The sequence below is a fragment of the Siphateles boraxobius genome, unplaced genomic scaffold, assembly GCF_051911475.1.
Source record: "Siphateles boraxobius isolate OS27281-9 unplaced genomic scaffold, OSU_SipBor_1 13, whole genome shotgun sequence".
Taxonomy (NCBI): domain Eukaryota; kingdom Metazoa; phylum Chordata; class Actinopteri; order Cypriniformes; family Leuciscidae; genus Siphateles; species Siphateles boraxobius.
The window spans coordinates 15349398-15364500 of NW_027508733.1; the positions used below are offsets into that span (position 1 = coordinate 15349398).

The 15103-nt window shown below is 37.7% G+C and overlaps 2 protein-coding genes across 2 annotated transcripts; one reads left to right on the top strand and one right to left on the bottom strand.

The window, feature by feature from the left end:
• Position 1: 1 nt before the first annotated feature.
• On the bottom strand, positions 2 to 2289 carry timm13 (translocase of inner mitochondrial membrane 13 homolog (yeast)). Its single transcript, XM_077226079.1, has 3 exons — positions 2062 to 2289; positions 1090 to 1158; positions 2 to 996 (listed from the first exon to the last, which is right to left on the bottom strand). Exons 1-3 carry the CDS (start codon positions 2179 to 2181, stop codon positions 898 to 900), a joined length of 288 nt encoding a protein of 95 aa, XP_077082194.1. The 5' UTR covers positions 2182 to 2289; the 3' UTR covers positions 2 to 897.
• A 1557-nt stretch (positions 2290 to 3846) lies between these two features.
• On the top strand, positions 3847 to 12428 carry enc3 (ectodermal-neural cortex 3). Its single transcript, XM_077226080.1, has 3 exons — positions 3847 to 4053; positions 5080 to 6878; positions 11799 to 12428. The coding sequence occupies exon 2, from the start codon at positions 5087 to 5089 to the stop codon at positions 6854 to 6856; it is 1770 nt and encodes a 589-aa protein (XP_077082195.1). The 5' UTR covers positions 3847 to 4053; positions 5080 to 5086; the 3' UTR covers positions 6857 to 6878; positions 11799 to 12428.
• The last annotated feature ends 2675 nt before the right edge of the window (positions 12429 to 15103 follow it).

The window sequence follows — 15103 nt, forward strand, 5'->3', positions numbered from 1 at the left end:
CTAACTTGATGGTATTTATTTGCATTCCATAAAAACAGCACAACATCTGTCTGGACATGTCTTGGTGGAGTTTGCATCTCTGTCCAAGCCTTTACAAAACTCAATGAAGCTAAGGAAATTGGGAACTTTGATACACTTTTACACAAAGGGAACTGCTTTTACAAGGGTTTGTAGTTTATGAGTGTCTAAACAACCCTACTACTGTACTTAACAGACAATGAGACAAATGACACTCCAGTATCAACAATTGCAGTTTGTTCTTCAGAGGTAAGTTAGAAGCACTATTCGGCCGATCCTGGTGAAGAAGTGACAATTATTGCAACAAAGACGGCCCTGAATTCTTCCCCTCTGGGAGAAGAGCTAGGTTTGTGGAACAGTGGTGTTAAAGTGAGCTGTTCCCTCAGGGAATGGAGTAGGATACACTTAATGACAAAAGGCAGACAGATGGCACATTGCATTTTGAATGGCTGCTTGATGAATGGATAACAGCATAAGGGGAGGTGTCCGATTTTTAGCATTGTTTTTAAACATACTGAGACCTGCAAGAAGCAGGAACTGGATACCAAAATCCTGACCTGTCCTCTTGTTATCCCAATTCTGCTCATTACTTTGAAAAAGAGAACTGCTACTACAAATATCAATCCTTTAATTTGAAAATTATTAAATAGCTATTTTATGACTTGTATTATCATTTTAACATGGTTTGAAAACAAAACATGACGAAAAATGTCCATGTAGAGTCTAAATCCAGCCACCTGGTCCCTTCAGTATCTATCAGTTGTTGTTGCGTGGTAAGCATGCCAAGTGCATTGCATTACTCATCGTGCATTTGGAGACCAGGCATCTCGATCGGAGGACTCAGGTGATACCGAGGTAGTACCGGGTGCCATCTGCACATCAAATACGTGCCCTTTCCCTCTGTAATCTGGAATTATATGCGCGGGAGACCGTGTTCCATGCATCCATGTAGCGGTCCATGCACATGGCAATGCATTTCTGGAAAAAAACGAAAAGGTTATGCATGGGTCTAAATGTTATTTCCTTAAAGAAACATGGACAGCGCCACGGTATAGGATGTCCTGCTCATACATGTTCAGAGTTGTCCAATGTACTTCCTGGTTTGCCAATGCATTTCTTGAAGCATTTATCAGTCATTCTCTGCAATGAACAACAAATGGCATTAGGAATGCACTAAATAATTCTAGTATGCTAGTACTATAGTACATTTTGGTACTTTTTGTAACTGGATACCTTGATGACCCTTATAAAAAAGGTACTGTGGCAGTATCATATACTTAAAAGGACTTTGAAACAATTAATTGCTAGAAAATTTGACAAATAGTTACACAGAAACAGCAAGCAACACAATGAATTAAAAAGTCATTTTAAAGTAGAAACACTGAAATAGTATTTTCTTATAAAACTTCTTATTTACAATTGTACAGTATTGTACAGTAATGGCACAGATGTTAATGTTAGAAATCCTTTGGCATACCATGTAAATAACATGCATCACTGTACCACAGTACTTTCTGAAAGGGAACCATACTCATATACCATGGTATTTCATGGTACTTCAAAGATTATCATGGTAGTAACATGGTACATACTCAAATATACAGGTTTACCATAGTACAGAGACAAAGCCTTACACACACACACACACACACACACACACACACACACACACACACAAAGACTGTGGTACATGTTTAAAATCCCAAGGTAATACTACTACAAGGTATACTTTTGGTAAGTGTATACGGTGATGAGAACAGATAATATTAATGTACTTTGCTATAAAACTGTGCTTAATGATCACCACCATGACATTTACATGATACACCAAAGTATAGCCAACCATGGTATAACGTTAGTGATGTAAGAGTGATTCATTTACTCAGCGCCATCATGTAATGACAAAATCTATCGAACACGAGTCACTTACATACATAACGTTACTTATTAATTTTAGGAAGCACAATGAGATTTTTTGTAGGGGTATTTATGTAGGGATAATTTAAAACAGTAATTAACATCTTAAGGGTTAAAATCACTAACCTGCAGCAGCTCTTGCGCGTTCGCAACGGCAATCTGAACTTTGACCTGCTCCATTATAGTGCCAGTGTCCATTTTACCAGAAGATGAGCCCGAAGAGAAATCAGAACCAAAACTCTCCATTTTACACAATTATAGATCTAATAACAGTGACACCGGATTAAAGTCTGTGTCGCTTCTGTACATGTGATAATTTTGCCCTTGAGATGAACCGGAAGCGATGTGGAAAACATCCTGACTCTTGACTTTTGGGAAATGTAGTTTTTAATGACAGCAAAAACAAATAAGATCATAACGTGATGATTTTTAAACAACATCAAGAACAACAACATTAGCCTATCATAATGTTGCCTGTCATTATCATGAATTCAGATTTTATAAAGATGTATCGCTTTTGATTTTTGCAATTTCTGCGTCTGGTATAAATCTCCTTTTTTAAAATAACGATTTGTGTTTTCTATGGGTTCAGCTTTATTGCAATATGAGTTCTGTCCAGTAGGTGCCACTGCATTCCACCAGATATTGCTGTAAAAAAATTAGTTTATAATTTTGTTCTTCAGTTTTTTAAATCAATCAATCAATCAATCAATCAATCAAAAAATAAATTATAATATAATATAATATAATATAATATAATATAATATAATATAATATAATATAATATAATATAATATAATATAATATAATATACCATTGTGGAAGTTAAAATGACGAACCAGCCAGAAGGATTTTGTTTTGAAAGTCAGATATAATTGGTGTTGAGGACTGTGTAAACAGGGCATTGACACAGTAACGGCTGTTTAAGCTCTAATAACTCTATTAGATATGAACCAGTTTTGTCTGAGTGAAGATGAATGAGTGTTGCAGGGGGTCTGACCAAGGGCGTAGATTTGGTTTGAACATTGGGGGGGTTGAAGTTTGGGTATGCCTCCTGATATTGTGATCATGGTATAAATAATGGGGGGGTTGTAATGCATAGATTTAAATATTGGGGGGGTTATATCCCCCCCATCCCCCCCACAAATTACGCCCCTGGGTCTGACAGTAATTAACAGTCACACAGTAGGCCTACAGTAAGTCTTCACTCACAGTAATACATTGGTGAAGTTTTTTCAACAACCGTTCTGGACAAATGAAACATGCAAAGAAAAACATCATGCAATTGTTGGCATAACGCTGTTGGAATGAAAACAATGTGGATTGATACTAAATACCTTAATGAAAGAAGCTCAATAAGCATGTAATCTGGAGGTACGGTACAGCAATGTTATAAAGTGGTAAACCCAACAAACACCGTACTGATTTTTTTAAAACTTTTTTTAAGTAAACATTATTACTATTGTAATTATTTTAGCCTACCTTGTAGTTGTACTGTATTTAAAATCTCATTTGCCAGTCTATTTTTTTAGTTATTTTTGACCCCAAAAAAAGGCTTTTGTTAAAAAAGGCATGCACGTTCACAAACGTAATTGAAGAGAGGCGAATTTCTGTCCTTAAACTGAAGAGTGACTGCAAATAGTTTATGCATAACTGCAATATGACCTTCTAAAGAAGAAAGAGATAGTGTTGTTGCTATCTGTGGAGGCTTACACAGTCTTATATACGACGTTCCTATCATTCACAATCTCAAACATGAAAAACATGTGTCTCAATTCCAGTGCATCACATTCATACACACCAAATGCTCACTAATTATCCAAAACACTTCTCATTACTAGAAATAAAACATGTCCTAAGATCACCTCCTCCGCCAGGATTGGACATTTAACATGCGGAAAGAGGAGGAGCGACTGAGGTCCACACTAAACTCACTCACTGATTCTCGAGTCACAGTAGTAATGTTCCCCAGCGTGTAACAGGCGGATCTCACAGACTACAGACTGATCCCATCACGAGAAATGTTACTACTGAAATCTTTCAAGACTTCTTAAAGTAACACGCGTCTTTAAAAGTCGAATGCATACTGTTCAAGTCCGCGCAACGAAAGGAAATAAGGTAAATTCATGCTACTTTTTTCATAATTGGTTATACGACACAATGTTAAATATTCAAGCGCGAGTAGCCTATATACATGGATTGTATTGGACCGCTCAGTAGATTTGTATGTCGAAAATCTGTCACTTTAATATTAAATATTTAAATACGTTGCGAAGTAGGCTACTCTAAACGTCATGTCCATTTCTTCATGTAAAGTTTTTTTTTTACCGAAAAGAAAACTATATAGAATATATTTGTATTAAAGTTATTTAAACGGCAAAAAAATGCACGTGTTGCCATAGTTGACCAGTCACTGCAGTTATCTTACCTTAAAACCATGGTAGCCTACATTCATACGGAATTTTCATATATTCATATTTCTCATGACAGTATTTCTAGTAACAAAAAAAAATGAATATGCTATTTTATGACTAGCATAGTAAACAAAGTCATTGATATCTTGGTTGATCTATCTTCGGAAAAATAACATTTTGGTGTCTATTTAAAGGCTTTAAAAAAAATTGGTCTCTTGCCTTATTATGTGACCAGTATTTAAAATACAACAAAACACATGGAAATGTTATTTTTTTGACAATGGTGCAGTAGTCATTTTAGTTCACTGTTCTACTATTGTTAGACAATTAAGTTTCATACTCCTATGCAATTTACTTTGTTTTATGCATAACTGAAATTATGAAATGATAGCTAAGAGCAGTAACTTTATCAGAGATCAAAGAGGAAGGCGATGATTCATTTCCCATAAATCATTAACCCTTGTACTGAACAATCTCAAGGTAAACGAAATGCTGTTTAACAAACGATTATGGGTTTACTGCCGTCCAAGGATATGGTTGGTTCCAAGTGTAATTGCCCTAACTATGATGTATCCACCATCTAATTATATGTTAAGGATTTTTAAACACTGCTGAACAATAGGCCTTCTGAGTAATATCAAATTAATGTACACGGATGATTTGAGATGATAATGGGAATCTGAAAGGAAATGGTTTCAAAAAAAAATTCTTCTTTTTTTTTTTAATCCAGTTCAAAGATGTCTGTCAGTAATCACGAGAACCGAAAGTCAAGGTCAAGTTCTGGGTCAATGAACATCCATCTGTTCCACAAAACGTCACATCCAGACAGCCTGCTTACCCACCTCAATCTCCTCCGCAAGCGACATGTCTTCACGGATGTAGTCCTGCGTGCTGGACATCGAGCATTCCCATGCCACCGGGTGGTTCTGGCATCGTGTAGCCGCTATTTTGAGGCCATGTTTAGCGGTGGCCTGAAGGAGAGCCGAGATGCCGAGGTCAACTTCCACGACTCTTTGCACCCGGAGGTTCTGGAGCTCCTGCTTGACTATGCCTACTCCGCCCGTGTGATCATCAATGAGGAAAACGCAGAGTCTTTGCTGGAGGCTGGCGACATGCTCCAGTTCCATGACATCCGCGATGCCTCTGCAGAATTCCTGGAGAAGAACCTGCATCCGTCCAACTGTCTTGGGATGATGCTTCTGTCCGATGCTCATCAGTGCCAGAGATTGTATGAACTTTCTTGGCGGATGTGCCTGGCAAATTTCGCTAATCTCTACCACACTGAGGACTTCTTAAGCCTGCCCAAAGATAAAGTTCAGGAGCTTGTTTTCAGCGAGGAGTTGGAGGTTGAGGATGAGAGCATTGTGTACGAGGCTGTTATTGATTGGGTTAGAGCAGACATTGGGAGAAGACATCTGGATCTTCCAGACCTTCTGCGCTGTGTTCGCCTCGCTCTACTTCCGGAGTCCTACCTGCTAAAGAATGTCGCATCCGAGGAGCTCGTCATGGGACACAAGTTGGGCCGTGAGATTGTAGAAGATGCTGTCCGTTGCAAAATGAAGATCCTGCAGAACGACGGAGTTGTCACAGGTTTCTGCGCACAACCCCGGAAGGTCAGCCAAGCCCTCTTGCTTCTAGGGGGCCAAACGTTCATGTGTGACAAAGTATACATGATTGATCACAAGGGGAAAGAGATCAACCCCAAAACGGACATTCCTAGCCCTCGCAAAGAGTGTAGTGCTTGCGCAATCGGCTGTAAAGTATATGTCACGGGTGGTCGAGGGTCTGAAAACGGGTCTTCAAAAGACGTGTGGGTCTATGACACCTTGCATGACGAATGGTCCAAAGCTGCACCGATGCTCGTCGCTAGATTTGGACATGGTTCAGCAGAACTTGACCACATCCTGTATGTAGTAGGTGGACACACATCCCTTGCAGGGTCATTCCCTGCATCCCCATCTGTGTCCCTTAAACAAGTGGAGCAGTACAACCCACAATCCAACAAGTGGACACTGGTAGCTCCTCTTCGAGAGGGTGTGAGCAATGCTGCTGTCGTAGGGGCCAAAAACAAACTCTTTGCTTTTGGAGGGACTAGTGTCAACAGAGACAAGTACCCAAAGGTTCAGTGCTTCGACCCCTGTGAGAACAGGTGGACTGTCCCGGCCACTTGTCCTCAGCTTTGGCGTTACACAGCGGCAGCAGTTGTTGGGAACCATGTTGTGGTCATTGGTGGAGATACTGAGTTCTCAGCGAGCTCCGCGTACCGCTTCAATAGCGAGACGTTCCAGTGGACCAAGTTTGGTGACGTGACTTCAAGGAGAATCAGCTGTCATGCAGTGGCGTCGGGGAATCGCCTGTATGTGGTCGGGGGATACTTTGGAGCACAGAGGTGTAAAACCTTGGACTGCTATGACCCCTCAACGGACTCATGGGATAGCATAACAAGCATACCGTATTCGCTTATCCCAACAGCATTTGTCAGCACCTGGAAGTACCTCCCATCTTGAAGAAAAATACAACTCTTATTTGGTGAGTATTGTCCAATGTCACTGTCCTGGACCAACTGACAACATTTGCTTTGTATACATCTGCCCTCTCAAATGTATAAAGGAGTTATTTTGTTTCTCGATGAGAAATGTCTAAACGTAATAAGTGCTGCTGTTGGATGTCAAATAAAGATGATATGTTTCTTAATAGTTTTAAGGAATGTGGCAGCACAAATTACTGAGTAAAACACTTCTCTCTTGGGCGTACAAGCTTTCCCAAATGCTTCCAGCAAGAATAGGATCAGGTTCATGCTTGCAGTTATGCCAAATGGTGAGGCCTGTACCATTTTTTTGCACATTGCTCCACTGAAAAAGTGTATGGTCTTGCTTCTGTGTATTGTTTACAAATCTTCTGTCTTTTCTTTTATATAAATGTCAGGGCTTATTGTTCTCAATTGTGTACACAGTAGCCAGACAGATAACAAACTCAAATAATGGTTTCCCACAGGTCATTGATGTTTAGAGAAGGCGTGTTTATTTGATATTGATGCGTAATGTTTGGCAGGAAGATTCAAGGATGGAGACAGGAGCCTTTCAACTTGTCAGGTTACCCTGCACTTTATTTGTTGTAAAACATAAAGAATTTTTGTAGTGCTAAAAACTCGCACTAATTCAACTTCTAAAACACATCGTCTTGTTTAGCACTCGCAGCTTGTTGAGCTCAGCTCTCACTTAATGGAAGGACGCCTAGAGGAACTGCTGTTTGCCCTTCCTCAATAATAAACAGATGGTTAGGGTGGAGACGGGAAGAAGAGAGCCTGTGAGGCCTCAGATCTGCACGGCTGCAGCTGACAAGTCTTCTTTATCCTTCTTTGAGTGCAAACGTTGAAGTTCCAGCTCTTTTGAATATCACTAATTCGCCATTGAATTTTGCACAGAATAGTCTTGTCAGAAATGCTGGAGTTAGGCATGTGGAATAGGGTGCAGCTATATTTTGCACCATTTGGCAGCCAGCAGCTTAAAGCTAAAAATATACGTTGCTTTTGAAGTTGTCATCTTGTAAAGGGCGAGGAAAATAAATAGAGAAGATGTTCTTTTCTTTGATGTTCATAGTTGCCACAGACCAACATGCATTAGAGCACATCGAAGATACATCGCACTAAAGGTGTAGACTCTCAGATAATTTCTCACCAGCCAGTCACACAGATAAGTTTCTTTCCTATTGTCATAGCATATCAGCACAGTGAGTCACTGTTTGACTTTGAGTTGGTACAGAATACTTTGGAACGCAGTTCGTCCAACATACTTAGAATGCTTTTTCTAACCCAACCTAATTCTTACAGGCATTGTTTATTTACTTGTACATCCCCATGAAATGATTTGACAAGCACAGGTCTATTTCCTATATCAACGTACAGTGAGGCTTAAATTAATACCTGCCAAAAAACTCTGCTCAGATTGTGGTTTAACTTTGGATATGTTTGAAATAGCATGCTAGTATACTTTTCCAATATACAGTGCCCAGTATACAGACTTCCTATTTATACAATATGTATGACCTACAACTGCAGGCTTACAGTGCTGAATACTATACTGTGCTTGATTATACTTCCTTTTACAGTACTCGCAATGATCTGGATGAAATATCAGATATTTAATCTCTTTTTGAGTCTTGTCTTAGTACCACAATAAGACCTTTACACAAATTTGAATGCAAAATAACCATTTTGTTAAAATAGGCCCTTTGTGATGAGGCTATTTGCATGCTACAGTTTAAAATGTTTATTGTTCCATAATGCCTACCGTCTCACTAACTACTATTAAAAGAAGTTGTATAAAGTGTAGGCTAAACCATGCGGTACTCAGAGAATAGTAAGATAGAATGTAACTGGTTACAGATGAATTATATTTCCAGTCTTCAGGCAGCTTTAATGTTGGCAAGACTACTAATCCGAAATGTAACATGAGCACCATGGAGGAAGTTATCAAGATCCTCTCATTCTTTGGTCTTGCAGAGCAGGCTGTAGTAACTGGCACTTATCCAATACACACCATATGATTCTCTGTTTGTTGTATGACACACCTGATCTAGGTCAAGGGTCAGTTCCTGACGGTTTTAGCATTCACGAAGGACCAGAGTGACCGTCACGGTCAATACTAATGTTTTATTAATGCTAGCTTAAAAAAAAACAAAAAAACAAAAAAAACCAGAGAAAGATCCTTTATTTTGGCAGCTGCGGCCAGCCTATTTTACCGACACGCGCGCGGAGTCACAGCGTCTCTCGAGCCCCGCGGCGTGGCTGGATCTGCATAAAGTTAATGGAAAATTTTCACTTCTTTGTCCGTGGAAGCAGGACCCGCGGAAAGAGATTGAATAATACAAAGGCCTCAAATTGATTACCAGCCGTAATTAGATCAAACAGGTCATTCAGCCACGAACTCGCTTGGTGTAATTAATCAGAATTGCATAATATTCATACATAAGATGAGGTGAAAAGGCTGCGATTAGCATACAAACTGCCTTTGTTTTTCAAACCGGGGGCGCATAGACTAAAAAGAGCCGGTATTCTTCATCACTTATAGATCAATTAGAACTCATAAACACAATAAAATATGAGAAAGAAAATGCCAGTAAGATTTAAGATGCCGTCTTTTCACCATTTAGCCTATTAACTAATCCGCACGATCCGCTCTCAGCTAAACATTACAGAATATTGATCGGCGGCTTATAATGCAAAGCAAGGCGTTTGCTAATAAATAAGGTGCTGATTCGGGATCGATCCGAGCACAGATCAATTCACACAGTAGTTTACACAGCTGACATTAATTTAGCCCTGTGACCCTTATTACAGATACTGAAGCCATCGGGAAAGAGCAGGAGCCAAACCAGCTACTTAATTTCAGTTCAATAAATATGTATTTATTTATTAGGCCTAGCCTATTGTTTAATTGGTGTTAAGGGTTATCATACATAGGCCTACATAAATTAATGTGGTTAATATTTATTATTTAAGTTTATTTATTTTCGTATTTATTTCAAGTTTTATTAATTATGAAAAACAATTATAAATAAAGTAAAAAAATAAAGAAATTTATTTGATTAATATGACTTAAATATTTTTATTTAAAATTCATGAATTTGGGTGATACATATTTATTTATTTATTTATTTCTCAGATATAGTTTTATTTTCTTCCAGTTTACTATAATATTTAGCCTAATAAAAATAAATTAATTTGATTAATAAATATTTCCCTATATCTTTTATTATTTTATTTTAGTCTTAGCCTTCTAATTAAAATGAAAAAAAATCCTATTTCACCATTTATATTTATTCTGTAAAAATAGTAACTTGCAAACGCATAAGTGCTTTACAAATGAATAAAAAATGTTAATGAAATAAATAAATAATACTCTGAATACAAAGACCTTAAGTCCTTAAAAGCTGAAAGGTGTGTTTTAGCATGTAGTTGACATGCCTAATAAAAGCTATGAATTCCAGTGTTTGGAAGAATAAAGTAATGAAGAAAACCAAGAAGGGTTTCCAGTTTGAGGCTGTGCTAGGTGATGAAAACGAGTCTATACAATCTATTGAACACAAGCTGATTGAATCCCAGGCATGCGTTCGGGTCTTTAGACTTGCTTTAATGGAATTCCCAAGGGCTTCAAACTAGGTCAAAGGTCAGTTGCTCTGCTGCTGGTTTGGGAAGGGTGAGACCACTGACGCTGATGGATAAGCGCTGCTCGAGCATTATTTACGAAACACTGAAGCGCTGTTCACTTCGCCCAAGCGTTTGTGCAGCATCGCTTCTCATGTCTTAAATTAAAGTGTCTGCCATGTCCCAGAAATAACACAATGGAATGAAATACGGGACGCTGATGTTTAAATATAACTGGCGCTGAAGCTGCTGTACTTGTGTAAGGGTGATAGCTCTCAGGTAGTATTTTTAAGGCTGCTGGAGTGTTGATCGTCTCAACAACGGAAAAACAGGCATCAGCAATATTGGGAGGAACGTCCATGCATGACTTTTCATATCCAAACAGTATTTTAATTTACTGTTTTTTTCTGTCCACAACTGAATGCATGACCCTCATGCATCATGTCCAGAACTGTATTGATTAGAAAAAGGGGTTCAAGCCTTTAATTACACCAACAGACACATGGTGACACGTGTTGTGGTGTCAAGAGACATGGCGGGGTGCAAAAGGATCAGCTGGCTAGTTTTAGCAGTTCGTTCACAGTATTAACTAGACTTTACAGCGCTGTTAACCTTGTTAAACTCTAAATCAGCTTCAGTGGTGTCAATAGGAGACTCAGCGTTATTCCTTGCGAGAGAGCTGTAATCAGCCTAACTGGAAACTGTGCACATACATTTACAACACTGTTTAAAAAAAAAGTAAAACAAAAAACAAATGTTATATATGTTTATTTTAAATGTCTTTAAAAAAATCATATTAAAATTCATATTAATGTCATTTTTTCAGCATATTTGTGTATATATTTTTCATTTGCTAGCATTCAATTATTGGAAGTCAAAACGGTTTACACGTTCCTAATGCAACCACAAAGACAAAATACACTCTTAAAGTAGAATGATCAAAAACTCATCTGAAGGAACAGCTTGTTTTATAGGTTGTGGAAAAACATGTTGTAAAAGTGGAAATTAGGCACAAGTGAACTTCATGATCTCATTACCTACATGTTTCAGGGCATGAAACACGTTTAACAGGGCAAGAACAATTTTATAGTACAAGTTTTAAAGCTCTTTTGAAATGAAAAGCAGCTTAACATACCGAACGTGATCTCATTAGTAGGTGTTTGTATACATTGATATTATATACATACCATGATGCAAATGCTAGTTTTGTCATGCACTCAGTTTTTTAAACTAATGTGAAGGATTGTAGGTGAACCATGTAAAGTTCAACATGTGTAACTCATTCCCTGTTTTTCCATCCTCAGATCTTTCAGCGTTCTCTGGAATGCAGCCGATTTCCCCCCCTACGAGGCTTGGGAATGCCGGAGGAGGGGGATGCGCTTTTCCTCCTTCACATTCACATGGACCTTTCACTGGAAACCAAGCCTTAGGTCAGTCGGGATGGTAACCATGGCAACCGGGACCCATCCCAGGTCACTGCAGTTCTGATGGCGAGACGCAACCCAGAAGAGATGCAGATAACATTGTGAACACATGTGTACATAAACTTACTAGACTTCACTATTTAAACCAGGCTATTTTTAGCATGAGATTCCACGCTTCAACGTCTCACTCACTCACACGGATCCTCTGCATTCATTATTTAAGTAATTATTAACTCTAGCCTCTGGTTACTCACCTTCATGCATGAAACAGGGCTCATTGTGTTCTTGGTCAAATTCGGGTGACCTTTGAAAGGGGAAATTAACCCAAAACGGTTGAATAACTAGTTAGGCTGTGCTGCCTTTTTTATATCAAATGTTTTTGAATATTGAATATATTACACACTTTCTAAACATTTTTCTGATCAGCACTGTATTCTTGTTATAATAGTACTAGATGAATAGCCAGGCTGAGCTAATAGACAAGTTTGGGTCATATTTCACCCCAAAAATGCATTCATAGGATGTTTGCATTGCATTATTATTTTTAGGGCAATTAAAACATGTTCCCTCCAAATTCTCATTACCGTAATGCAAAAAGTCATTATCATAATGGAAAAAAAACAAGAATGTATTATTTAAAAAAAAAAAACATTAATCTTGGACAAATGACGGTAAGGTGTAAATGTGATCCAAATTGTCATAAAATAATGTTACAATGCAAAATAAGAAGAACCGAATAAGAAATTATATGTTGCTTGAAGGCACTGAAACCTGTTTTTAGATTGTTTGCATTGATATATTTTATGGCTGGGAAAAGATTAATCGCGACTAATCGCATCCAAAATAAAAGTTTGTTTTTACATAATATATGTGTGTGCACTGTGTATAATTATTTTATATATATATAAATACACACATATGCATGTATATATTTAAGAAATATTTGCATGTATATACTGTATATATTTATTTATAATTTATATTATATATAAATATAAATGTTTTCTTATATGTATAAATGCATGTGTGTGTATTTATATATACAAAATAATTATACACAGTGCACACACATATATAATGTAAACACAAACTTTTATTTTGGATGCGATTAATCGCGATTAATCTTTTCCCAGCCCTAATATGTTTTCAAATTTGTATTACCGTAATGCAAAAAAGGGTTTACCATAATGGAAAAGAACAATAATACATTATTTAAATGATAGAAATTATAAAATATACGTGTATGCTGATTTAAAAAATAAATACTTAAGTCTGGACAAATTACGGTAATTATGAAAAATGTTCTTAATTGTCATTAAATGAATGATACTATGCAATGGTCCTAAAATAGGCTTTGTTTTCTTTATTCATAATAGCAGTTTCACTCAACTTTGGAATGTGTAGTTTACAATGTGAATAACAGGTGGTTAAACTACTAAAGCGGTGGATTTTTTCTTTAATTGTTTCCAGCTAATGGTTCAATTTTTTCAACTCTTTTCAAAGTGAAAAAAAAACATAAACGTCTTAAATATTATTTTGTGAAGTATATAGTATTTTTGTAAAGTAGATTTTGCACATTGTATTAAGACGCTGTCCTTCTCACTGTTGAACGGTCATCTACACTCATAAGGGTGTTTTTCTTAAACGTAAAACGTAAGAATGTGTTGCCTGAGGCAAAAGAAAGCAGCACAGATAGAGACATGTTACCAGCTAAATGTTGCGTTGGCAAACTGTTCTGCATTGAAATATGTTGTGTTGTGAAAAATGTCTTAATTTGTGTACAATTTTTTTATATCATTGATAATTGTTTGTTTTGGACATTTAATGACAAATATTGTTTCTAACATCTGTCAGTGTGTGTTAAAGACTTTTTCAAATAAAATGTCTGTGAAAATGCTAAGCGTTCTTATTGTTGCACCAGGATTTTTTGGATTAGCATGACTATGATCGGATGAATGACAAGGAATGTCTCACACCTTTCATAACTCGCTAGATACTCTGGAATTTTTAAATTGTCAGTCACACCCAGTTGATTTCAACCACAGCGATTTCCAGTGTAAAGTCCAATTTCTGTGCACAAACTTTACGACTTCACATTGCTATTTCCACTCAGAGAGGGTCGTCTTCAGACACGACTCTTGAAAGGGTGTGTGGGTACATGTCATGGCACCAGCCTCATTCCACTCATTCCTGGGCAGGTGTGATTAGTGGAAATGCCAACGAATGGCACAAGACTCCAGACTGCGTTCATTTGCCAAGACTGTAGGGTAAGAGATCTGGCTGTTGAAAGAAAGAGACAAATAATTGAAGCCAATCTAATGTTTATTTTAATAGGGAAATTGTATTACAAAAATTTAACATTTCTCTCAAACGAACTGTTGAGAAACTAACCAGATGTCCTTATGAATCATCCAGAAGAAAAATCCAGAAGTCACTTCAGAGGGTTGTAGGACCACTAATCAAATATCAACGCCTTGTTCTAAAGGCAGATAACTAAAGTGCCCCTATTATGCTTTTTCACATATTACCTTTCATGTAGTGTGTAATATATCTGTTTGGGAATGTTGTAAGTTGTCAGTAATTCCGGTCTTCCTGCACAAACCAATGTAGGTTTGTAACAAATTGCCATAATGGCGTTGACTACCTGTGAACAATGTCTATTTTGACCCTCAAACACTGTAGTTGTAGCTGAGATTGGAGGAATTTGGTTCATGTTGTCGACATGTCGAGAAGACACTGTTTACTGTGCCATGAAAGCAAATTTTCATTGCATCTCTTCCAAAAAATGATGACCCAAGCGCGAATTTATACGGCAAAACCAACATCATCGTTACTGTTAGTATCACTGTGTATCAAGTGCTGAGGAAGACGTGGAGCTGAAATTCAGATATGGTAATGGGTGCTTTATTTCCGACATGCCCTGTAAGCAGAAAGGACTGGATGAACTGACCAATCAGAGAAGAGTAGATCAATCACAAAAGACTGGACCATCTGACCTATCAGAGCAGAGTACACCAATCAAAATAGACTGGGCCATCTGACCAATCAGAGAAGAGTAGACCAATCACAACAGACTTGATCATCCGACCAATCAGAGCAGAGTAGACCAATCACAACTGACTGATCTGTCTGACCAATCAGAGCAGAGTAGCTCTTGAAAGAAGGGGTTTAGGGAGACCAAATCA

Bases quoted from the DNA above. Each gene is read 5' to 3' on its own strand.
- timm13 (XM_077226079.1), bottom strand. From the start codon at position 2,181: ATGGAGAGTTTTGGTTCTGATTTCTCTTCGGGCTCATCTTCTGGTAAA. The intron at 1,159-2,061 runs GTTAGTGATTTT...TGTTCATTGCAG, and splicing joins ACGCGCAAGAGCTGCTGCAG to AGAATGACTGATAAATGCTT. The intron at 997-1,089 runs GTATGAGCAGGA...GTTTTTTTCCAG, and splicing joins CATTGGACAACTCTGAACAT to AAATGCATTGCCATGTGCAT.
- enc3 (XM_077226080.1), top strand. From the start codon at position 5,087: ATGTCTGTCAGTAATCACGAGAACCGAAAGTCAAGGTCAAGTTCTGGG.